Genomic DNA, 26,626 nt, shown 5'->3' with positions numbered 1-26,626 from the left:
AGTACATGCATTTCTATCCCTATATTTAAACAAAATAGAATAAATTATAAAATCTCATTGCTTCTTGAAAGCAATATTGAATGTTCTAATTAAGATTTCTCTTAATGTAAAATGGAGAAGTTTATGACTCGCACTAAAAAGTAAAGTGTGTTCATTTATCAATACTAAATGTATTAGAGTTCTTTTAAAAATGAGTTAGGTACATATTCTTTATGTATTTACCTGGAATTCTAACAATTTAGGATTTAAATACTAAACTGCCATTCCTGAGAATGAAGAAATATTAGTTTGTTTAGATCTGCACTTTCCCATCATTTCCTAACTGGGGTGAGTTGTAAAGGAGTCATAAACAGGGAGAAAAAAGGATATTAGCATAAGTTCTCAGTTCAGAGTCAGATTGTCTTTTCTGTTTTTTGCAGGTATTGTATTGCAAATTTCAGAATTGTATCACATACCCTTAGTCAAATATACATACGAAAGTACATTCCAGGCCTGGCGTGGTGGCTCACATCTGTAATCCCAGCACTTTGGGAGGCCAAGGCGGATGGATCACCTGAGGTCAGGAGTTCGAGACCAGCCTGACCAAAAAGGTGAAACCCTGTCTCTACTAAAAATACAAAAATTAGCCAGGCGTGGTAGCAGGTGCCTGTAGTCCCAGCTACTTTGGAGGCTGAGACAGGAGAATTGGTTGAATTCAGGAGGCGGAGGTTGCAGTGAACCAAGATCGTGCCACTGCACTCCAGCCTGGGCGATGGAGTAAAACTACATCTCAAAAAATAAATAAATAAATAAATAAATAAGAAAGAAAGGAAATATGTTCCAAAGTGAATATATTTTACTGGCTAAGCCACCATTAAGATGTTGTCTATCTATCTATATGTTTTTTAAAGGACTGTGAGTAAGCAGAATCTAAGGTTATTACTGATTAACATTTTTTTCTTTCAGCTGAGAAATTCTTAATTGAGAATCTCTATTTCAAAGCAGCAAGGCTGATCATTAAGTACTAACTCAGTACTGACATTAGCAATGGACACTTAAACTAATTGAAGAATTCATTGAGTGCTTGTTGTATACTAGGCAAAGTGCTCCCAATAAACATGAGTATGGCTTGGTCTCTTTCTTGTAGCTCTCAGCCCAGCCTTGGAGGACAGAGAAGAGATGGAATTGCAAACAAGTAACTAGGTTGTAGTGGAATATGAAGAATTCAGTGAGGAGCTACGTACAACATATGGTGATCAAGGAGAATGGGCTCAGCATTAGGGTGGTTAGGAAAGGCTTTTTAGAGAAAGACAAACTAGACACTGTGGCTCTTGAAGGATGGATGCAACTCACCAGCTGTACATACACAGGCATGAAACCACATGGTGAACTCAGGACTCAAAATTGTTCTGTAGTTGGAACTTGTTTTAAAATGCACTCAGGATTTGTTTTAGTCAGATAAGACACACAAACACAGAAATGACTGTCATGAAGGAAGATGTTTTTATTCTCAGAGATTGCTAGAAACAGGAGGCAAAGCATGCCAATAGGACCACACGGGGAAGCACCAGGTCAGACAGGAGGCAAAGCATGCCAATAGGACCACACGGGGAAGCACCAGGTCAGTCAGGAGGCAGAGAGAGTGAGGAGAAGCATGGCCCAGCACCTTCATTGTGGTTTCCATGGGAAGGAAGGAGTGAGGCAGGGGAAAGCAGGATTGAGATTAGCTAGTCTGAATAATTTCAGAAGGTTCCTGGGCTGTAGGGACTGCCTCTGGTTGTGGGACTTATGGGATACCTGGACCTGGGGGTGATTAGTACAGGGAGATAGTGGCTTGATGTATGAGTTCCATAAAAAAAGGTTGATGGGCCAGATGCAGTGCCTCACGCCTGTAATTCCAGCACTTTGGGAGGCTGAGGTGGGCGGATCACAAGTTCAGGAGTTTGAGACCAGCCTGGCCAACATAGTGAAACCCTGTCTCTACTAAAAATACAAATAAATAAATAAATAAATAAAAAAGCCGGGTGTGGTGGCAAATGCCTGTAATCTCATCTACTCAGGAGGCTGAGGCAGGAGAATCGCTTGAACCCAGGAGGCAGAGGTTGCAGTGAGCTGAGATTGCGCCACTGTACTCCAGCCCCGGAGACACAGTGAGACTCTATCTCAAAAAAAAAAAAAAAAAAAAAAAAAAAAGGTTGATGAATGAAGGGCTGTAGATTGATTGGTAGTCATTTGCTGTCTCTAAGAATTGGTTTCCCTGGGAAAGACAATCTCTCCCTAGTCAGTGATATGTCAGATAGTAGAGCATCAAGAGTACAGAAAAAACAAAAATATAGTTAATACAAAGCTTCATAGGGAGAAAGGAGGAGATGAGTGGTAGTATGTGAAAAAAAAAATGAGGGTAGAGAGAGAATAAAGAGTCAGATCATGGAAGAACTTGCTTGGTGAGAGTTTGGGCTGTATTATTAGGTATTGGAGAACTCTTGACAGATTTGGAGAAATATGGTAATACCTTAGACCTACGTTTTAGGGCAGTCCCTCTTAGCAGCAGAGAGGAAGGTTGACTGAAGGAGTGTTAGGTCTGAAGATGTAGGGACTGAGCAGGAGACAGCTGAAAGTGTCAGTGTGAAAGATGCTGAGGGATAGAGTTGCATGGTGGTGGCTGGGATGGAGAGGAGGGGATAAAGATGAGCAGGATTTATAATAGGATGAAGCCATTATAGTCCTTGACTGACTAGCTGTGGGCAGGGGGGAAGTGATGTCTCTGTGGACACTCAGGTTTCAGGTGAGTTGTAGGATGGCAGTGTCACAGCCAGGGCATGGAATGTGGGAGGTAAAAGGTGTTGGGTGGGAAAGATGAAGAGTTCAGTTTAATTCTTGTTGAGTTTCAGGGGGCTTGTTGAAATGTCCAAGCCAAGTTATTTAACAGGTAGTTGAATTTAAGGGTTTGGAATATGTCATTTTGGTCATAGAATACTGTTTCTAGAAGCTTAGAAAAGGAAGCGGAGAAGACAGCACAGATAGAATTAATAACCTTAGAGAGGGGCAAAGAAACGGTTTCCTTTAAGAAAGAGAATAAGAATAAGAGAGCAGAATGTTGAACATACTTGAAAAAGAAACTGATCTCTAGCGTGAAGAAGAAAGCAAGATTGAATGTCACGAGGAGGATGAGGGTGGGTTAGGAGTGCAGTGAAGGTTTGGAATGTCCACCTCGAGCCACAGACCCAGGAGAGAATAGGCTCCTTCTACCCAACATGAGCCATTGAAACTGTCAAGTCTTGGCTCCTGGGACCCAGGTGAGTTTGGAGACTTCAAATGTATACAGTCTTTCAAATGTGCTGTTGTGTACTTTAGAGAGAGCACAGATGGCAGATTCTGGATGGACCCAAGCTCACAGTATTGAGAAATAATGGCTTGAATCGTATTGGCAAGAAGGAGCCTGTCCTCTCCTGTGTCTGTGGCTCAAGGTGGACATTCCAAACCTTCACTGCACTCCTTATCCTCCTCATGACATTCAGTCGTGCTTTCCTCTGGAGCAAAAGAGGATTCTCCAGAATCATCTGAAGAAATGTTAAGAGCTCTACACTGGATGGAGAGAAAAAGTGTTTGGAGAGTGGGAGATGAAGTTGGGGGAAATGCTGAGATCTTTGTGTAGTCATGATGAAGCCCACAGACATGAAGGTGTCAGGGAGTTCTAATGAAGGCTGTTGGAGCCGAGGATATTAAGAAATAGTGAGCTCTGATTCTTTTGCTTATCCACATGATTCAGGGACTCCTGGATAATGACAGAGTTGTTGGTGAATGAGGGGACTTAGGTCTTTAGATAGCCATATTTATGTTTTATCTTTTAAGTGCTTGAAAAGTTTAAAATGTAGGTTTAATAGCCAATAAATATTTCATACACAGTTAGAATTACACTTTAACCCTGAGGTTCATTTACTTTAAGAAACAAAAAAATTAAAAAAAAAAAAACAACTTACATGTGAAAACATTATCTTTTTTCTAGCCAAGAGGATTCTTTGACTATTTGGTAGTCTAGGCTATTCATCTCCAAAGTGGAGTTCAAATATAAATCCTTGTTATGACCTTGTGGAACAAAAACAGCCATTACTTCCTCAATTAATTCAGCCAGAGAAGTGTTTATTTTCTGTGCAGAGCAGGCAGCTTCCAGAAGTGCCAAGTAGCCAGGGAAGGGTGGCGTTCATTCTAGAGAGGGAGGCGTTCGTAGTAAAGAAAGAGTAGTCAAACAGGGTTGCAAAACCATCAGCTGTTTAATGACTCTAATGTCTTCTTGGGTCTCTTCTCCCTCCAAATAATGTATCAGCTCTAAGGATATTTCTCCCAATGGCTATGTATTTGGCTTTCTAATTTCTTTACTTTCATTTCCAAATCAGTTTGAGTGTTCATGACACTCAAAGAGCAAGGAGGAAAGATTAGGAATGCCAGATGCATTGATGTTCGGTATGTCTCTGGCTGTTCACTCATTCACGAGCTAGCAGGTTAATTGATCTTCGGGTAGATTCTTAATATATCATGGTGCTAATGAATTTTTTGACCTTAGGAGGTCTCCATGGAGCCCTTGCTGTCGGCCTTGTAGTGTGACTTTGTAGCTCAACAGAATTATAGCGAAACATTGTAACTTAGGTCACCTTTAGAAGTGCATTCAATTAAAAATAACTTGATTGCCTGTTGTACACGCCGTACATGTCCTTGTGCATGTATTTTAAAAATCTATTTTTAGAGTCATTTTAACATTGAAAAATGGAAATAAAATTAAGACTGTTGCCAATACTAAATTAGCTTCCAAAGCAGTAATTTTGGAAATGGGCTATCAAGATATTTACTTGCCTAAATTGATTTTTAAAAATCATTTTGGTGGACTCTTCTGTTGATACTCCTGTTTCTATGGAATGGAGTAGGAATTGTTTCTATGGATGCCAGGCTTAATTCTCAAGTACATGTTATCCTTCTCAAACACAGCTGCAAGAATCCATGTGCTTGGTACCAATATTTAAAAATAGACTACACAGGCAAAACAGTCTGTGCATTCACAGGCAAGCATGATATTATTTTAGAGGGCTCTTCTAAATTGTGTGGCTGTATTGAGACAGCTCAAACTATCAGGATGCCTCATATATACTCTGACACCTCCTCTTGTATGAATTCTGATGTGCAGTTGGTCAATCAGTTTGAGCATGGAGCTATTGTGACCAGAGCTATGGATGTAATTCCTATTTGGGGCATTTACTATAGCACAGAGGCAGTTTAAATTATAGCTGGATCCTTTTCCACTGGCTGGCCACATGGGGAGATAGTGACAAAGAGGAATAGGGCATGAGCATATGTGGATCCCTCATTCCTAGTCCCTGTGTCCTGAGAAGGTCCACAGCATCATCTTCCCAATACAAAGAAAAGGTGTGCAGGTGGAAAGGAAATGAGTACCCTTAGTCTGAAGTGGTAGTTCTGTCTACCCTGGCTGAGAGAGTGACCACAGGCTTTAGCCTTGCCTAAACCAACACTTCTGTGTAACTGATGAGTTTTAAGAACAGACATATTTTGGGCAGAAGCTGAGGACCTTAGTCTCATCCTAACTTTATTATTTTTGCCATCCTTTGTTCTCTATGAATATTAATGAGAGACTAAGGACATTAAAGGGCAGAGACAGATGCCTTCAGTAGCTGCTCCAGAATAGAGGGGGTGGGAATGGTCAGGTCCTGACCTCCTTCCTGCAGCAAATTCCAACAAGCGCTGTTATGTGCCACCTACACTGAAGAGTGGTGTCATATGCTCTGAGGCCACCGAGGCCTGCAGGCTTGTGCTCCACTTTCAGTGAGAAAGTGGGTGGCGTAGCTTGGAGAAGAGAAAACAGATTCCTACAAGAATAGACTTTCAATATATAGTTCAGTTTTAGTCTTTTCAGAATTGATCACAGCCAGTCATAAATCGTGTTGGAGAGTCAAGAAATGATTAGCATCTGTCTTGGGCTAAACTCCTTTGGAGCAGACACTACATTTCACTGTTTTATAATGTGTAACACATGTTTACATTATTCTAGCATTTATTCTGTATTACAGACTATTTAATAGATACCACCCACTTCCCATTCTGCCCCCAAATGCCCAACATAATAAGGAAGACAAGGGAAGCTGATTGCTGGAGAAAAATTGTATACACATAGACAGTTCTTCATGAATTTTCATTGAATAAATGATGTAATATAAATAGCAGAAATATAAATAGTTGAGCATTTTTACCAATGTGAACAAACACAAACAGGCTTGTGACAAATGGCCTGTTCAGTTTTACATTGCTGATACCAGTTAACCCATGCACTACACTTGATGGTTTGTAAAGCATTTTTTACAGCAGTTCATACATTACCTACAATGAAGGAAGACAAAACAGCATGATATGAATAGATTCTTACCCTGTTCCTCCAAATGATACTTGTCCTGCTGAGATGTACCTACCCTTTAAGCAAGACCAGCTCTTCCCTTCACCTTTTGCCTAGGTCCCTGTACCTCTGACTTAACAGTAGCCAGGAGTGCCCTACCCACAGTGTGCACATATGCCACCCAACCGGGGGGCACACATGATCTTTATTCTGGGGAGAAGATGAAGTTACCCTCAAAGGACTCTCTTTGCTTTCTGGTCTGCCCCGTGATCCTTTTCTGTCAGCCTCCAAGGTTTTCTGGTTTGCTCTGGGAGTAGCAAGAGGTATACCTTCTCTCAAGGACTGGAGAACATTTATTTAATGGTGGTAAAATTACTGGCAGGGTTTGAAGACTGCTTTCAAACCGTTGACATTCCTTTTCCCTTGATTGTTTTTGATATGGAGTGAGTCATCTTCAGCTGGTAGATGGTGAGAATGTTAAGATCTTTCTGTTTATTTTTTCCAGATGCTCAGTGGTTCATGCAGTTGGCGAGTTACTCCTCAGTGGCCAAGGCTGGTTCTGTAGGGAGTTTGGGGCGGGGGCGTAGGGGGAGTACAGGAGAACAACTGCCCCCACCATTCGCTCTTAATGTCCTGGGGAATTTTATTTTTAACCAAGTCAACTTATGTTTCTTGGAGCTGTAAAAGGGACTGTATTTAAAGTTTTTAATCACAACTTCTGCCCACAGAAATTATCTGTTGTATTATCCCTAGTAGACAAGAAACTACCTTTATTTCTGTGTTTTTCACTTTTTAAATTTTGTGTGTGGGAATGCTTCTGTTAACTCTTGTTTCCACAGCCACTACTATTTCCCCATTTCTTTTCTCAAGTCACATATAAGTAAGCATTTCTGGAATTATCATTCTGCAAACTACATTCTCCCTGAAATATTGAAACACCTCAGGGAAACTTCCTGCGTTCTCTTAAAGGTTTTCACTTGCTTGCTTGTTTGTTTGTGTACCTGCTTATGTGTCTATTTTATGTAAGAAGCTTAATATTGGGAATTTTTTTTCTGTTATGAGTTGAAATGTCCTAGAAGATTAAACACAAACATACATGATCAAAACCAAATAAGAAAATGCTTCTGTGCAGTCATAATGATGAGAACAACATGCAAGTGGGGGAAACTCCTGTTTGAAAATTTCCAAAAGAGGAATTTGGTCTAGCAAACATGAAAGCAGTACCTGCTAAATCCTGCACCAGCCCCCACTCCCAGTATGCTTGCTACAGTGATATTCATCTCCCACAACATGATGATTGCTTCTTTGGACAGTATCAAACCCTTCTTCAGAAGCCTTATTTTGTAAAGACTTGCTTTAGAAGTAATGGTCAATTGGCCAGGTGTGGTGGCTTATGCCTGTAATCCCAGCGCTTTGGGAGGCTGAGGCAGGCAGATCAATTAAGGCCAGGAGTTTGAGGCCAGCCTCCCCAACATGGTGAAACCCTGTCTGTGCTAAAATTACAAAAATTAGCTGGGTGCAGTGGCATGCTCCTGCAATCCCACTTACTGAGGCTGAGGCAGGAGAATTGCTTCAACCTGGGAGATGGAGGTTGCAGTGAGCTGAAATCGTGCCACTGCACTCCAGCCTGGACAACAGAGTGAGACTCCATATCAAAATAATAATAAGAATAATAATAATGCTCCATAGAAATTTTAACTTTCTTTTAAATTATTGAAAGAATATTTTCTTATAGATGTTCTAAGTCATCTCTTTATAGGAGCTATTACTATAATTAGCTAGTTTATTATAATGTCACAAACTTTGATAAGTTTTATGGGATTAATGTCACAAGCTTTGATAAGTTTTATGATAGGATTGCTTAGAAAATGGTATCAGTTCAGAATTTAGAAACTTGAGAAAACAAAGGATATGATTTAGAACTTCAGTAAGTGAATGGCTTTTGTACATTTGTTATTTTAGGGCTACAAACAATATTTATACATTCATATCTAAATTTACCCTGAAAGCTGAAAAACATTTATTAATAAGGAAAAGGCTTATAAAGTTAATGATATATCTTTTTTTTCCTAAATGTGATGCTTTAGAACACATCATTTGACTTACGTTAGAACTGATTTCATGTATTAAAGAATGGCATTGAAACAGGATTCTGTTTCATTTTGTTCTAAGTCTTTTTGCTCTGTAATCCTTTACAAACTATCTCTTGAAAGGATTTATTATTTATATTTTCTCTCTGCATGGAGTGTTATGTTCATGCATGTTTCTGTAAGTGTTGGTGAGTTCATTTTCATCCTTGAGCACGTGGATTACATTTGACATAATTGGCTATGTTTCATGAATGCCCCCATAGTTCTTGGCCCTCCAAAGATGATGAGGGGCTCTAGAGTAATGGATGGTTAGGAGTGCTGAGGTTTTCCCTTCTGGAGTGTGATGCAATTGAAGAGAAAGAACAGTTATGACTGTGTGGACACACACATGAAAACAGTCACCCAGCATGCTAGATACCTGATAAACTGCAGCTGGGAGTTCTAAATAACATGGAAGCTTTCACACTGGCACCTGGCTTCCCACTTCCCATTTCTCTAATGAGACATCCTAAGGATATAAGAGTAGGGAAAACCTTACACCAGCACTACAAACTAGAAAGAGCATCATCATTATCGTGATGATAACTGTGATTTGTTGCATGCTTCCATTTGTTTAGGCACCCAGCTAAGTGCCTTACATGCATTATTTCTTTTTCTTCTTCAAAACAACAACAAAATTCTGGTTTAGGTACATTACTGCCTTCATGTAACTGATGAAGGCTCAAGGGGAGTCAGTCAAATAACCAACCCAAGTTTGCATAACTTTGAAGCGACAGATTCTATATGCAAATCCAGTTTGTCTGACCTCTGAGCTCACCCCTCTACTGTTGCACTACCTGTATCCTGAAAAATAAAGGAATGCCTGCTAGATTTAATGTCTGTATGACCAGGCTGAAGGATAAATAAGAACTGACTCTTCCTGAAACCCTGTGATGCTCTGGAAAAGAGCTAGCCAATGCCTACCCTCTTGTATTTGGAGAGGCCAAGGCGGAAAGTGGGATAGGTAGGAGTTGCTGATTGAAATCCCTTCTGTGACTGTGAAGGAGACGTACCAGAAAGCAGCATTGCAACAGTGCATGACTCAGACAGAAGCAACAACCAGAGAACTGGTCATTCCCTTATACTCTGCAAGGACAGACGATGAGAGACTTTTCCTTGTACCTAGTAAGGAAACACAGCCAAAGAGACTGCATATCCTTAACACAGATGGGGGAAAAAACCTGTCTAGGAGCCCATTTGTCTTGAAGGGCCTGCCATTGGCCTTTACTCTCTCTCACTCAAATGAAAGGAGCAATGAAATGTACATTTGTACCAGTCTACCCACCAACTCCTGGTAGTAAAGAAGCATTTTAATGGCAACCAGCTGGGCAGTAAATATGTTCAGGAAGATTCTACCTGCATGCCCTGCTTATGGATAAACACCAGACGTGAGTTAACTCCTACTGGTCCAAGGATGGAGTAAACAAGAAAAAAGAAAACATAAGGCCCATGAAAGATCTTGCAGGATAGAACAAGGAAGATAACGTAACATTTAAAATGCAAAGGAACAACTTACATTTGACAAAATTATTACAAGAAACAAATTTTAGAGTGTCATTTTTAGATACCATCTGTCTTGTGTCTTACAATTTGAAGAAACCTAGGCGTTGAAGTGAAGGAAGCCAGATTGTGAAGGGTGGACTAGCTGTGAAGCTAGGGAAGAGAAAGCATTGAATGGGACATAGATCTTGGAGGCAGATTGCTGGGAGTGAGTCCAGGCTCCAAATTTCTAGCCATGCAGCTGTGGGCAAGTCCCTTGCCCTCTCTTGGTGCTACAGTTTTCTTATCTTTAAAATGAGCATCACAGTACCTACATAGTATGATTGTTATGAGAACTTAAAGTATATCCACAGAATTAAAGCATGTATTGGAAATAGTAGAAAAAATCAACACTGTTAAAAAATTGAGTCAGTAACAAACTTAAGAAGATCTCCCGGAACCCAGTGGAAAGGATTAAAGTGATACAGTAGAAATGAAGATTCATGTATGTGCAAGATACAGAATGGAGATCCACCAGGAGAAAAATTGATGTTCTTCAAAGAGACCGGAACAAGTGGAATGAATGCTACCACCAAAATTTCACATCATTTTTAGATTAAAAGGGCTATATGCCCAGAATATACCAGCTGATGCCAAGAAAAATCTTAAAATATGTATTTTAAGGTAAGAAAAAGAATTGGCTTAATAAGGTTAAAAAAAAAAAAAAAACAGAAAGTTTACTGAAAAGGAGAAAAATCTACCTGACCTCAGGTTTGCTCTTGCATACTCTTGAATTCAGGAGATGTTGAAATTGATATCTACTGTTGTGAGGGTTACCACCTAAGCATGTTTATACCAGACAAGGCAGTGTTTACATAAGAAGAAAGTAGAAATCATCCTCAAAGTGGAAAGGATGTAAAATATTTCCATCTAATAGCTGCTTGGAAAAAAAAAAAAAAAAAAAAAGACCTGAAAGATTCCCTAGTTGGAAATAAGCATAAAGAAATTAGGTGAGCCTGGGCAACATGGTGAAACCCTTTCTCTACAAAAAATACAAAAATTAGCCAGGAGTGGTGCTGTGTGCCTGTGGTCCCAGCTACTTGGGAGACTGAGCAGGGAGGATCACTTGAACCCAGGAGGTCAAGGCTGCAGTGAGCCATGATTGCACTCCAGCCTGGGTGACAGAGCAAGACCCTGTCTCCAAAAACAAACAAAAAGTGTCCAAGAAGAGCAAGAAATCAGTTACTAGTTCTTATCCTTGGCTGGGGCATCAAAAGACTTAGGAGAATCAAGTGGACTTGCCACTGAGTGTTGACCCGACTCTCAATGTTTGTGGAGTTATGCGGGTGATTCTTATGCGTGGTCAGGATTGAGACCTGCTTTAGCAATTTTATTCAAGATAAAATAAATACAAAGAAAATTAGGCAAGTGAGGATATTACCAAATATATCAAAATATTTCTTTTCTTTTCAAATTTATGCAAATTTATTTGAAAATATAAACCTTTCTAAGCTATAGAAGCAAATTTTAATATATAAAACAATTTTTTCAACCACAAGACTTAATTTTATGAAAAAGTCTTCTTTTAAATGTATCTCTAATTTACATATAATTCCAATCAAAATTATAATTCCTTATTTTTTGAAGCAGTTGAAATCTAAATTGCATCTAGAAGAATAAGCTGGTTGCATAGCAAATTTTAAGAAATGAACATTGTGAGAGAGTCTTGTCCTACTGGTTGGTAGCATTTACTAATATAAATTAAAACATTTGTATTGGTGAATTATGAATAGAAAGACAAAGGAAACAATAGAAGATTCAATAACAGGCCCAGTGCTAAAGAGATAATACAGTTTATAATGAAAAAAGGGATAATTTATCACAAAGACGTGTTTATGTGGCTGATAACAGAGCCTCAATATACATGAAGCAAACATTGACAATTAAAAAGAGAAATAGACAATTTCATAATCATAGTAGCTTTTAATACCTCTCTCAGTAATTAATTGAACAGCTAGAAAACAACTCAGTAAAAACATAGAAAACATAAACACCCTCAGCCACCTTGATTAATTGACATTTGTAGAGTATTAGATCCAACAGTGCAGAAAACACACTCTGGTCAAGTGCGTGTGTTACATTTACTGAGGCAGACCATATGGCTGGGCCATAAAACAAGTCTTAATTTAAATAATATGTATTCAGTGACCTCAATAGACTTAAATGAGAAATCAGTCACAGTTAGCTATTTAGGAAAATTCCAAGTATCTGTGTGGATTTAAAAAAAAAAAAAAATCATGTGTCCAAGACAAAACCAAAAGGGATTTAGACAGTAATTTGAACTGAATAGCAGCAAATATACATGTCAAAACATTTGAGATGCAGCTAAAACAGTGCTTAGAGGAAAATTTAGAGCTCTAAAGGTTTATATTGAAAAGGAGAAAGATGTAAAATCAATGAACTATGGTTCTACTTTATGAAATTACAAAAAAGGCAGGAAAGTAAACACAAAGTAAGTAGAAGGGAAAAACTTTGTGTTAAAAGAAGCAGTCAATGAAATGCAAAATAGACCTACAATAGGAAAAATAGTAATAAAGAGTTGATTCATTGAAAAGATCAACAAAATTGAAATACTCCTAGCTAGAATGAACAAGAAAAAAAGAATGCAAATCACCAATATTAAGAATGGAAAAAGGGATTATCATTATAGATTCTACAGACATTAAAAATATTCAGTAAATACTATGAATACTTTTGACAACTTAGATAAATAGGCAAATTTCTTGAAAAAATACCACTTATAAAACTAATACAAGAAAGAATAAAAAATCCAAATAGCCTTGATTCTATTTTAAAAATTGAGTTCACTATCAAAAACTTGTCCCAAAAGGAAATTTCAGGCCTAGTTGGTTTCCCTGGTAAATGGGTGAACTCACTTTATGAGGTCAGAGTATCGTAATCCCAGAACTGCAAAGGTATTAAAAAAAGAAAAAGAAAATTACAGAATAATACTCCTCATAACTATAGATGTAAAAAATCCTAAACAGGCCAGGCGCGGTGGCTCATGCCTGTAATCCCAGCACTTTGGGAGGCCAAGGCGGGTGGATCACAAGGTCAGGAGATGGAGACCATCCCGGCTAACACTGTGAAACCCCATCTCTACTAAAAACACACAAAAAATTAGCCGGGCCTGGTGGCCGGCGCCCGTAGTCCCAGCTACTCGGGAGGCTGAGGCAGGAGAATGGCGTGAACCCGGGAGGCAGAGCTTGCAGTGAGCCGAGATTGCGCCACTGCACTCCAGCCTGGGCGACAGAGCGAGAGTTCGTCTCAAAAAAGAAAAAAGAAAAAAAATCCCAAACAGAATATTAGCAAATGAATTTCAAACAATATATCATAATCAAAGAGTTTAATATTCAAACATCAAACAAAATTCAATGTATTAACAATATAAAGGATAAAAACCACATGTTCTCATTAATAGATGCAGAAAAATATTTGAAAAATTTCAACAGCAAACCAGGAATAGTAAAGAACTTCAAAGTGATAAAGGGTGCAGCTATTAAAAAACAAAAAACAAACAAAAAAAGAAAACTGAAAAACAACAACAAAAAAAACCCACACAGCCAACATAATTGAGGGATGCAATTTAGACAGGAATAAGAAAAGCACTTAGCACTTTTACAGCACTTTTGTTCAAGGTAGTGCTGGAAATCCTAGCCATTGCAAGATGGGAATAAAATAAAAAGCATAAAGAAGTAAAACTGTCACTTCTGCAGATACTGCTTATGTAAAAATTCTAGGTAATCTTCAAAAACAACTACTGAAACCAAAAAAGGAATTTATAAAATGTGTAGAATTAAAAACTTTGTATTGAAAAATCAGTTATAGTCCTACATACTATTAGAAAAATATTTAGAAAGTGAAATTTAAATAATTTCTTTGCAGTAGCATAAAAATACAATACTTAAGAATAAACCTAACAAAATATATTCAAAACAAACCTTTTATGCTGAAGACAAAATGAAAATTGCTGAGAGAATATAAAACGACTTACCAAACTCAATTAAAATTTCAGGAGACTTTTAAAAATCTTACAAACTGATTCTAAAATTTATGTGGAAAAAACAGAGATCTTGGAATAACAAAAGCAATTAAAAACAAGAATTTTAAAGACTTAACCTGCCTGATTTCAGCACTTATTATAAAGCAAAGAAACATACATATACCTCATGGAATAGAATAAAGAATCCAGAAATAGAGTCACATATGTGGTCAGTTGATTTTCAACAAAGGCATCAGAGATATTCAATGGGGGAAGGCTAGTCTTTCAGCAAATGATTGAAAAATTGCATCTATATGTGGAAAAATTGAACATCAGCCCTTTTTTTTCTAACACCATACACAAATATTGCCTCAAAGTGGATCATGAACTTAAAAGCTAAATACACCTTCCAGGAGAAAATCTTTAGACTTCAAATTAGACAAAGGTTTCTTGCTATTAAATAGAAGATAAAAAACACGGAACTTTAAAAAGTGGTTAAATTGGATTTCATCAAAATTAAAAACATATTCTCTAGAAGTAAAGATCTAGCTAATGGTAATATTTCAGTGCCCAGGGCAGAAATAGTGGGTTGGTTAATCTGTGCTCCAATTGTTATTGATAGTTGGTGGCTGTCTGGAGTCTTAATAAGACAGTTGGAGGTTGTTCTGGATTCAGCTTTACGTGCACTGATAATTTAATAGTATCTACCCTGGGCAAGAGGGTGGAACAGTGCAGCACTTGTATACCATTCTTGACCTAGTTAGGGAATAAAGGTGATGTTCTTTTCTACAAATGAGCATGGTCTCCCACATTAGAGCATGAGCACTAATGAATGTGTGCGAGGTGGTAAGTGGCTTACAAGGTCAAAAGAAAGTGGTGGGAGATTTCGGAAAGGAGAGAGATTACTTCTGGCTGTGACTTCTGTGCAACCAAGCCTTTCATGAATTGTTACTATGGTCTACACTTTGAGAGAAAATTGGTGTTTTATTGAAGTATGCCTTCCAGATTTTAGCTTTGGGAACAAAATAAAACAAAGTCTTGGTATGATTCACAATATGCATTATGTATATTCCTGGCATGACAATTTCCACACCTCCAGATTATGATGTCTATGAGCAGGTAGGACATTGTAGGTGGCAGAAAGGTTGGGGGATGAAGGTGGGAGGTGAGAGGGAAGAGGAAAAGCTTACCTCTTCTCTGACATTCTCAGCACTGCACAGAAAATCATTTGATGCCATGATATTCTCCTTCACTTCTGTGGCTCAAGTATATCTTCACACACAGATGCGGTGTCTGAGATGCAGACACTGAAATGAACCCTTCAGTTCTTTTGGCATTTAAGTCATAATTCTAGAAGTTATTTTTCATTCCTGGCCAGTGAATTTCTAAGGCTTTCTGATCATTGAAGGGCATTGGGCAGTAATTATCCTTCTCCAGATGACTGTGTAACTTTTATATCTTTTATATTGCTATTCCACTCTGCAGTTACCCAGCCATTCTGTGTGTGTGTGCGTGTGTGTGTGTGTGTGTGTGTGTGTGTGTCTGTGTGAGAGAGAGAGAGAGAGAAGGAGAAAAGAGAAAGAGTATGTGAATGTGTAAACTCACTCCTCTGCTATTCAACCCCTCTTAGAGCGAGAATGAGTTCTGAGGACCATGGCTTATCTCTGGCTTCCCATTCCCTTTTATTTACAAGTAGGATTTTTCCCCTTCCTTCTTAAAAGAGCTTTTAATTTTAGTGTTATTTAATGTTGGTCTACTTGAACTCCTTAACACTAAGACAGAGAGTTACAGCTGGATAGATAAATTTTTATGTTGACTGTTCGGAAAAATCTCTGTGTATTTTCTATCCTTTTTGATTTTGAGTCATAGAATTTCAGGGTTTGAGAGGGATATAACAGTTTAGAAGCCAAGGACCTTCCTGACTTTAGAGACTTTTGAGACTCCTGAGTTACATTTCTATCACATTTTCAGCCTGTGTTTGAAACACAGCTGGAGACAGAGATTTTATTCCAATCAAATGCAGCTCGTTGTATGTATGGAAAAGCTTTGACCCTTAAAAATTTGTTATTATATTAGCCGTAATTTTATTCCTTGGGAGTCATGTAAATAAATCATCAAACACCTCTTTAAACATAAAATGCTTTCAGATATTGAAAGAACACCATCTGGAAGGCTTTTCCTCTTTCAAGTGTCCCTAGTTCTTTCTGTTTTTCCTCTTCAGTCTTGTTTTCAGATCCTTTTGCTATTGGTTGTTCTTAGAATACTTCAGCCAAAAGTGAGTCCAGAAGTCCAGTTCTGACACCTGTTCTCTACTGAATAATGAAGTCTGGGGTTGAGTTGCTGATTTGGAGGAGGAGCAGTATCCATTTCATGGTTTGCTGGTTCAATATCTTGTTAATTGACAGCCCTAAGTGTTTTTCATGCTTGCTTCTGTGTTTGTACTCAAGAACTGACTCACATTTCTTCCTGAAAAAGTCCATCTTGTCAGACTGGACTCAACATTTCGACCATCCGCTGTGGCTTTTTGTATCATTGGCACCCAAGATAGAGACAGCTATGTTGAGCGGGTTAGAGCTGAGTACAGAATTCCTTAGCAGTCTTCTTACAGTTAGATCTATATTAATGCTGGGATTTGGTTATTTTTTGTTATTCTTAGGTAGCCAGTGGTTTGTGAAAGCATATCTGGAAACCATTTTTATTGTTGGATTTATACTTAAATAATATAATATATTCTGTGCAGAATCTTGAAAAACTGTTTAAGTCTGATTAGATCATGTTAGTATATGGTCAGTAATAATGGAAGTACAAATATAGCATGTAGAAAACTAACTTTTGAGAACATTGTCATATTTTTGTCTTTCTTTTAAACCAAATTTCTTTGTACTGATTTAAAAAGTGTTGTAAACAATAATTATTTTTGAAGCCTTTTCTAGTGTTCCAAAATACTCTAGTCATAATTATCTTTCCATGCTTAAAAATGTGGGCTTTAGAGTAAGACTTGCCTGGGTTGAGTATCAGCTGCTGTTAAAGTGACCTTAGGCAAGCAAGTTAATTTTTGTAAGCCTCAGTCTGCTTATCTATAAAATGTGAATTAAAATAATGGCTATCTCCTGGGCTTATTTTTAGGACAAAATATATAAAAAGCACCTAGCAATAAATAATGTCAATGAAAGTTATCTTTTGTTAGTATTATTTTTTAAATTGTTACAGAATCATTCTGGCTTTTCATAAAATGAAAAGCTTGTAAGCTTATCAGTATGTTTTGAAATTGGTAGTATGTTTTATAATGTTTTAATTATGACTCACAGTGCAGGTTCTAGTTTCTGTTTCTCAGAGGATTGCATGCTATAGGAAAGGTTGGATATTTTAAGTACGCTTTCTTTTATTTTTACTAATCATGTCCAAACTAGTTCAATTGATTGTATCAAACAACGAAAGCCAAAGTAGGAACCTCATGTATGTGAAATCCTCTGGTAATAATGGTCATCTTTCAACTTCCTGCTTGTGACATTCTCGACAAGATTTTCTAAAACTTCACATTCTGATGAAATTATATATATATATATATATATATAAATAAATTTTTTTTTTTTTTTGAGATGGAGTCTCACTCTGTCGCCCAGGCTGGAGTGCAGTGGTGCAATCGCGGCTCACTGCAAGTTCCGCCTCCTGGGTTCACGCCATTCTCCTGCCTCAGCCTCACGAGTAGCTAGGATTACAGGCACCCACCACCACACCTGGCTAATGTTTTATATTTTTAGTAGGGACGGGGTTTCACCATGTTAGCCAGGATGGTCTGGATCTCCTGACCTTGTGATCCGCCCGCCTCGACCTCCCAAAGTGCTGGGATTACAGGTGTGAGCCACCACACCTGGCCAAAATTATATTTTTATACATCAGTGTGGCTAGGTTTAAGAGTTCCTTTAAGAGTCTGTTTTTATTATTACAACTAGTTTATGTCTTCATAATGACTCATTTCCCTAAAGTGCGTTTCATTCTCAAGTAATTCTGATGCATAAACCAAGTCATTCTCTACACATTCAGCTCTTCCTTTTTTAGGGTCAGGCCTCCTCATACCCAGCATAATAAACATTTCAAGTCACTTTTTGTTACATGGTCTCCTTACCGATTAAAACATGTCTATGTTGTTGATCTGCCTTTATTAAACATAATGTAATACATTACAAATTAAAAATAAGCACTCTGTTGCAAAGTAAGATTTTAAGAACAGTAAACTTTTTACAAGAACGTTAGAAGGAAGACACATTTTGTTTGTTGAAAAGCAGGTAAACTGAAGAGATTTCAAGTGGCTTGGACATATGTTTCATTACAGATGTTTCCTTGAATCCAAATTAGGCTAAACTCTGAACCTTTTGGCATGAGCACAAGAAGAAGAGGTGGCAGTGAGGGTTGGCAGTTCATGGGGAGATACGTGGGTGAAGGAGGGGAAGCATCCCAAGCAACACAAAGGCCTGGGGCAAAAGAGTACTGAAAGGCTGTGAGCAGAGAAATGACTGAGAAGGTTTCCATTTTAGAAAGACTGCTCCAACAACTGTGTGGTATACAGAGTGCCTCCATGCTGCACAATTCAGGGGATGCAAAAAACAATGATGATTACAAAGCATGGTGAACCATAGAAAACCAACTGATATACCCTGTAGTTCTCCTGGAACTGCTCTCACCTGGCTTTAGGTTGGAAAGCTGATGAATCCTTCCTGGGATCCCAGCTTTCTGTCTTAGGCAGTGGGTGAACTGATCCTTAGCTATCATTTTCTCTAGAATTAGTCCTGCATAGAGGAGTCTGACATTGGCCTAACTTTCTCTTCAGGCTCCTGGGAAGATTGCCCCCCTGGGAAGGAGACTTCCCTCCAACAAGGAAATGTGGTCTGAGCTCTTTCTTCAAGGATACATATGCTGTTTTCCTAAGTCTGTTAGATGCTACCTTTATTCAGTCAACAAGTATGCATTATGCACCTGTTTTTTGCCCTGTAGTGGGTTGGATGTGTCAGTTAAATACAAGTACCCCCACTTAAAAGGAACTCAAGGCGAAATGCTTAGGAGAAGATATAGGCCAGTGAGCCCCAGAGTCCCATAGTCACAGATGATAAACTGGGTGTCCTGCTGCCCAAACCAGGCCTGCCAGTTGTATTTTGTTTCACTGGCAAAGTGTCATGATTTTTTTAAAAAACGTGAATGCCTTTTGTTAGAGCATATCATCTCTAGTTCCTCAAAAGTCTGCCATTTCACACTGATTAATAGCATGCCAAATATACACACTGATGTTGGCTACCTGGCCCCTGCGTGCATTTGTAGGAGTCAGCACTGCCCAGCATCCTAATATTGGGGAGCCTGTTGTTGGATCTTGAAATTTCCAAGTCACCGAAAGTTCCTAGTTAGATAATTGGATCTACTATATTTTCTATTCCTCCATCTGGGAAAACTCATCCACTGGGGGTAGAATATATTTATATAAAAAAGTAACTTTCTATTTCTCTCTGGTAATAATTTTAAAAATACATGAATATATATTATTCCAACATTAAATATATCAAAATATTTTTTAAATTAGTTATTAGTGGGTAATTTGTCATATTCTGTGTTGTGAGTGCACTGCATTCATATTATAGCATCTTGTCTTCATGTCCTATTCTTAATCTATGAGTTTTCACCATGGAATCAAAATGGGCAACTGCATTCTAATTTATGAGCCTGATAGAAAACTGTAGACCAAAAAGCACATTTTAATTGTTAGAATTACATATTTCTAGAAACCCTTGCTATTAGACAGGAATATCAAAAGTACATTTTGAATATATGTAATATACACAAATAAATGCATATGTGGTCATAGAACAAAATTATTACCTGGCATCTCTGAAAATATGAGTTTAGGAGTCAGTTTAATGTTAATGAAGAATATGTGGTCTTTGACATTCATTTTGCCTGGTTTTCATGCTTTTAGGGACTTAAAAATGAAAGAATGAGATCAGGTTTTTTGTCTAAACTCAAGGTGTCTTAAGCAACAAATAATACTGCTTCATTTCTCTCATTTTGACAACTAAAGATATCAGCAACACAGTTGCTTAGCTAGTTAGCAACAAATACAAAGCTACTGTTTTTACCCTTAAAGGAATCTAATGTACATATTTTATACTTCGTAAAGGCTAAATGTCAGTCCATATTTGTGAAGCAAGTAAATTGGTGGTTTTAGGCTGGCACGGAGACTCACTCCTGTAATCCCAGCACTTTGTGAGGCTGAGGCAGGAGGATTGCTTGAGCTTAGGAGTTCAAGATCAGCCTGAGCAACATAGTGAGACTTCATCTCTACCAAAAATTTAAAAATTAGCTGGGCGTAGTGGCACATGCCTATAGTCTCAGCTACTCGGGAAGCTGAGGTGTGGGAAGATCACTAAAGCCTGAGAGTTCAAGCCTACAGTGAGCTGTGATCACGCCACTGCACTCCAGCCTGGGTGGCAGAGCAAGACCCTATCTCAAAATAAATAAGTAGGCAGTTTTATGTTTATGAACCTGTACGTGTATCATTATACAACATTTTCAGCAGAAAAAAATTCATCTGCATTTAACAGTGTCACAATGTGACTCAGTTAAAACCAGTAATTTTAAAATAAAAACAAACACAACAAAAATACACATGTAAAAAACTATTTCACACCAGTTTAAAAAAAAAAAAAAAGAATTAAATGCTTTTTGACCATAAAATCTGTTGGGTAAAACTGGAACTAGGTCTGTGATATATGTATTTACCTCTCATATTATACAAAAAATTAATTTTAATTTTTAATCTACTTATCAAAAAGTTTACTCAGACTTAATAACCTGTGTGTTAAGAAATTGCTTGATTAGTGTTACAAGTACTGTACATCATAAAATATGTTGTGTGGGTGAGTAGACACCAGGTAATTACAATGGGTTTTTAAAATGTCAGTTTCAGCAGATAACTCATCATAATAAATATCAGATACTAAAGTGAGGACCAAGATGCAAATTTTCGTAAGAAACATTTAAAAGCTAGTGTTGACTTTTAAACCTTTCATCCACATTGAGAGTATAAAATAATGTAGTTTTTGGAGATCAAAGAAAGATTTCTATCAGAGAGCATTTCTCTGCAGAGAATTGTGCTGTGAGTCCTGCCTCATCCAGTTGCTTCTCCCTTCATCTGAAGAGAGAAGGGGTTCAGAGAGACTTTTGAATGACAGTAGGTTTTTCCTGCAGATCTTGGTGGGCTCAGTGGAGGTGGGGCTGAACGAGCAGTCATTCTGCGGACGTGAAAGGGAGATAGATGCGGGGATCATCTTGTAGAGACTCCCAGCTTTTGTTTAGATAAAGATCCATGAGTGTTTCCTGTAGACCATGTCGGGCCATGGTCTTGAAAGGGTAGGTATGAGATTAATTCAGGTCCTGTTCAATAGGGAAGTCTGGAGAGAACATGGGACCTCGGTTGTCAAAAGGTGGATTCCAAATGCTAAGGAGAGTATGCAGGTCTTGGCTTCATGAGTGTGCAACCTGTGCAGTCACAAAGGCCATGCATTTAGAAGGGCCTCTTGTCTGGTGAAATGCTGTGCTGTTGCCATATTGAAATGCTTAATAATTTTGAACAAAAAGCCCATGTCTTCATTTTGCAGTGGGTCCTGCAGATTATGTAGTTTGTCCTACATTTATGGCCTACATTGAAGAAACTGTAGATGAAGGGGTCCCAGCAGTGCAAAAGGGGGTGTTCCTCTAAGAAATCACCAAGCACTTCATGGGAAAAGAATAGACTTTAAATATTCTTCCCACTGGGTTGGTAAAGCTGGCTGACCACCTGAACCAGTCAGGTACGACATTCCTGCTCCCTTCACCTCTCCTGTATCATCTACCTCCAGTTCTTTCCAACCCAGAGATGACTAAAACAGCTTAGAGGAGGAGAAGGTTTTGGGAAGAGGAGAGAGGTTTTCATATATATACCTCTTGGCCGAGTGGTAAATGTTAGCCTGCAGCAGATGCTAGCTGAGAAAAGGAAGTTGCCGTACCACTGAATAAAGATGGACATTCTAATAATCAAATTGAGGCTATTTTGACTCAAAGTGACTGTAGGTCTTTTATTAAATTAAAACGATTAGAAAAAACATAGAATTATCCAAATGTTCATCCAAGGGTGGGAGAAGAACTACTACACTGAATAAATATTAAGAAAAATGTGAAGGACAAAATGAAATTGCTTTTGAAATTGCATCTCTCAAGTGATACTTATTCAGTGTATTGATTACATAATTGAATTTATAGAATCTAGAAACACGAAGTGCTTTTAACTCATCAACCTTATCTTTTAAGTTTAAAGTGGTCTTCTGAAAGCTAGCTTAAATTTAATGGTGAAACTGGACTTTTTGTAATTTTATTTCTTAATCTAAGTTGATGATAAGGAAAGAAATGTTAGATTTTTCCCATTTGTCATTAGATTTGTGTTTATTTAGTTGTTGGCTTGCTGATAGTGGCCTAAAATGGAAAAGTGTAGTTTTCCAATTCAGTTCCCTTTAAAGTATGGAACTGTATGGATTAATAATATTTCTTCAGAAAACATGTTTAATGTTTTGGACAAATAAGCGTGATTTATTATAACTTAATTTTTCTACTGGCAGTGACATAGTTTTTTTTCATTCTAGTGGCTATTCCAAAATGACCTGAATTAGGAAAATGTTGCTAGTTTTTAATACATTTCTACTGCTATTTTCCATTTTTATGCAATGACTTTGTAGGCTAATTATAGAAAATTGCATTTGGTCCTCATTACGTGGGTGTGAAATTAACTTTGTCGCTGATGGACTGACATTTAGAGTATAATTAAGTTGCATACTTTCCTGGGATTCTGTGAACTATATTTTAATGCCCTTCAGTGAGAAGGAGATAGATGCCTTTTTAAGTTTTCTGAAGGCTGTTGTAGTTGGTCAAATTTTATAAACTATGAATATTGTGATTTATTTTTACATTAAAAATTTTAATTTTTTTAATTAAATTTTTACCTTAAAAATTTCACGAAGAATTTTCTTCTTACCAGACATCCATGTGATTTCCTTCTGGCTATAAAAAACTTACAGGGGATTTTTTGTATGCGTGATTTAACCTGATATTATTTTAAATGTAAGTTCTATCGATATAGAGGTAATTTTATTTTTGAACTTTTGCTGAAAATTATTTTAATTGTCAATATTTCTGATTTTACATTAAATTAGAAAAGACTAGGTGGGGCATGGTGGCTCCCAGCACTTTGGGAGGCCGAGGCTGGGGGATTACTTGAGCCCAGGAGTTTGAGACCAGCCTGGACAACAAAGTGAGATCCCATCTTAATTAAAAAATCAAAAAAATTAGCTGAGTGTGGTGGCATGCACCTATAGTTCCAGCTATAAGACAGGCTGAGGCAGGAGGATTGCTTGAGCCCAGGAGGTTGAGGCTGCAGTGAGCTGTGATTGTGCCACTGCATTCCAGCCTGGATGACAGAGCAAGACCCTGTTGGGCGGGGCAGAGGGGTGGGGGTGTAAAAAAAGACTGCTGCTTAAATTCTGATCCTTGAGGAGTAGAGCATCATAGTAAATAACTATATTAGCATCATTTGCAATGTAAAATACAATATTCTTAAAGGAAGAAAATTTGAAAGCAGATGGAATGGCATTCCAGGCTAGTGGAGACTGGGGGCCACTTTTGCCTCTCACTCACCACTGACATCATAAGCCATTACTCATAGCAGTTGGGAATACCATTTGGAAGTGTAATCACAAAACCTTCTTATAAATATATTTCTGTATATTTTCATTTCTTTCTTCAATACATTTCTCTAATTTTGTTCCAGGCTCGCAGGAAGGAGGTATTTATCCAGGAACGGTATGGGAGATTTAATCTAAATGACCCGTTCCTGGCACTCCAGAGAGACTATGAAGCAGGTGCTGGTGACAAAGAGAAGAAGCCAGTTTGTACCAACCCCCTCTCCATCCTTGAAGCAGTCATGGCCCACTGCAAGAAAATGCAAGAAAGGATGTCCGCACAGCTGGCTGCTGCTGAGAGCAGACAAAAGAAGGTATTCAGACGTTCAAATGGTCATTTTCCCCACAACATGGTGTCGAATGAGGAGATCATCTCCAAAGTTGTTTGTTCTTAAGTATTATATTTTCAGACAGGATTGCAATAAGTACCTAGAAGTGCAAGAGGCTGACAGATTCTTTAAGCCAATGTAACCTAGTGTTTAAAATGTAACTCAAAATAACACTAAACCATAAAGGAAGTATAACAGAAAAATTATGTTTCTGATAATGGTTACTTTGATACTTTCTTTTTTTTTAAATTTTATTATTATTATGCTTTAAGTTTTAGGGTGCATGTGCACAATGTGCAGATTAGTTACATATGTATACATGTGCCATGCTGGTATGCTGCACCCATTAACTCGTCATTTAGCATTAGGTATATCTCCTATTGCTATCCCTCCCCCCTCCCCCCACCCCACAACAGTCCCCAGAGTGTGATGTACCCCTTCCTGTGTCCATGTGTTCTCATTGTTCAATTCCCACCTATGAGTGAGAATGTGCAGTGTTTGGTTTTTTGTCCTTGCCATAGTTTACTGAGAATAATGATTTCCAATTTCATCCATGTCCCTACAAAGGACATGAACTCATCATTTTTTATGGCTGCATAATATTCCATGGTGTATATGTGCCACATTTTCTTAATCCAGTCTATCATTGTTGGACATTTGGGTTGGTTCCAAGTCTTTGCTATTGCGAATAGAGCCGCAATAAACATACGTGTGCATGTGTCTTTATAACAGCATGATTTATAGTCCTTTGGGTATATACCCAGTCATGGGATGGCTGGGTCAAATGGAATTTCTAGTTCTAGATCCCTGAGGAATCGCCACACCGACTTCCACAAGGGTTGAACTAGTTTACAGTCCCACCAACAGTGTAAAAGTGTTCCTATTTCTCCACATCCTCTCCAGCACCTGTTGTTTCCTGACTTTGTAATGATTGCCATTCTAACTGGTATGGGATGGTATCTCATTGCGGTTTTGATTTGCATTTCTCTGATGGCCAGTGATGATGAGCATTTTTTCATGTGTTTTTTGGCTGCATAAATGTCTTCTTTTGAGAAGTGTCTGTTCATGTCCTTTGCCCACTTTTTGATGGGGTTGTTTGTTTTTTTCTTGTAAATTTGTTGGAGTTCTTTGTAGATTCTGGATATTAGCCCTTTGTCAGATGAGTAGGTTGTGAAAATTTTCTCCCATTTTGTAGGTTGCCTGTTCACTCTGATGGTAGTTTCTTTTGCTGTGCAGAAGCTCTTTAGTTTAATTAGATCCCATTTGTCAATTTTGGCTTTTGTTGCCATTGCTTTTGGTGTTTTAGACATGAAGTCCTTGCCCATGCCTATGTCCTGAATGGTAATGCCTAGGTTTTCTTCTAGGATTTTTATAGTTTTAGGTCTAACGTTTAAGTCTTTAATCCATTTAATCCATCTTGAATTGATTTTTGTATAAGGTGTAAGGAAGGGATCCAGTTTCAGCTTTCTACATATGGCTAGCCAGTTTTCCCAGCACCATTTATTAAATAGGGAATCCTTTCCCCATTGCTTGCTTTTCTCAGGTTTGTCAAAGATCAGATAGTTGTAGATATGTGGCGTTATTTCCGAGGGCTCTCTTCTGTTCCATTGATCTATATCTCTGTTTTGGTACCAGTACCATGCTGTTTTGGTTACTGTAGCCTTGTAGTATAGTTTGAAGTCAGGTAGCGAGATGCCTCCAGCTTTGTTCTTTTGGCTTAGGATTGACTTGGCGATGCGGGCTCTTTTTTGGTTCCATATGAACTTTAAAGTAGTTTTTTCCAATTCTGTGAAGAAAGTCATTGGTAGGTTGATGGGGTGGCACTGAATCTATAAATTACCTTGGGCAGTATGGCCATTTTCACGATATTGATTCTTCCTACCCATGAGCATGGAATGTTCTTCCATTTCTTTGTATCCTCTTTTATTTCACTGAGCAGTGGTTTGTAGTTCTCCTTGAAGAGGTCTTTCACGTCCCTTGTAAGTTGGATTCCTAGGTATTTTATTCTGTTTGAAGCAATTGTGAATGGGAGTTCACTCATGATTTGGCTCTCTGTTTGTCTGTTATTGGTGTATAAGAATGCTTGTGATTTTTGTACATTGATTTTGTATCCTGAGACTTTGCTGAAGTTGCTTATCAGCTTAAGGAGATTTTGGGCTGAGACAGTGGGGTTTTCTAGATATACAATCATGTCATCTGCAAACAGGGACAATTTGACTTCCTCTTTTCCTAATTGAATACCCTTTATTTCCTTCTCCTGCCTAATTGCCCTGGCCAGAACTTCCAACACTATGTTGAATAGGAGTGGTGAGAGAGGGCATCCCTGTCTTGTGCCAGTTTTCAAAGGGAATGCTTCCAGTTTTTGCCCATTCAATATGATATTGGCTGTGGGTTTGTCATAGATAGCTCTTATTATTTTGAGATACGTCCCATCAATACCTAATTTATTGAGAGTTTTTAGCATGAACGGTTGTTGAATTTTGTCAAAGGCCTTTTCTGCATCTATTGAGATAATCATGTGG

General features: G+C 38.1%; 1 protein-coding gene across 2 annotated transcripts in view; it reads left to right on the top strand.

Annotated features, from left to right (window-relative positions):
• Nucleotides 1–26,626, top strand: part of CTTNBP2 (cortactin binding protein 2) — a 168,473-nt gene that overhangs the window by 38,513 nt on the left and 103,334 nt on the right. For both annotated transcript variants that reach the window (XM_024249230.3, NM_001168555.1), the window contains 1 exon segment: nucleotides 23,865–24,089. In XM_024249230.3, coding sequence (XP_024104998.2) covers nucleotides 23,865–24,089 — 225 coding nt within the window.

Source organism: Pongo abelii, chromosome 6, assembly GCF_028885655.2.
Source record: "Pongo abelii isolate AG06213 chromosome 6, NHGRI_mPonAbe1-v2.0_pri, whole genome shotgun sequence".
Lineage (NCBI taxonomy): Eukaryota > Metazoa > Chordata > Mammalia > Primates > Hominidae > Pongo > Pongo abelii.
Note: the sequence above shows the minus strand (reverse complement) of the source record. Positions and strands in the feature narration are given on the sequence as shown.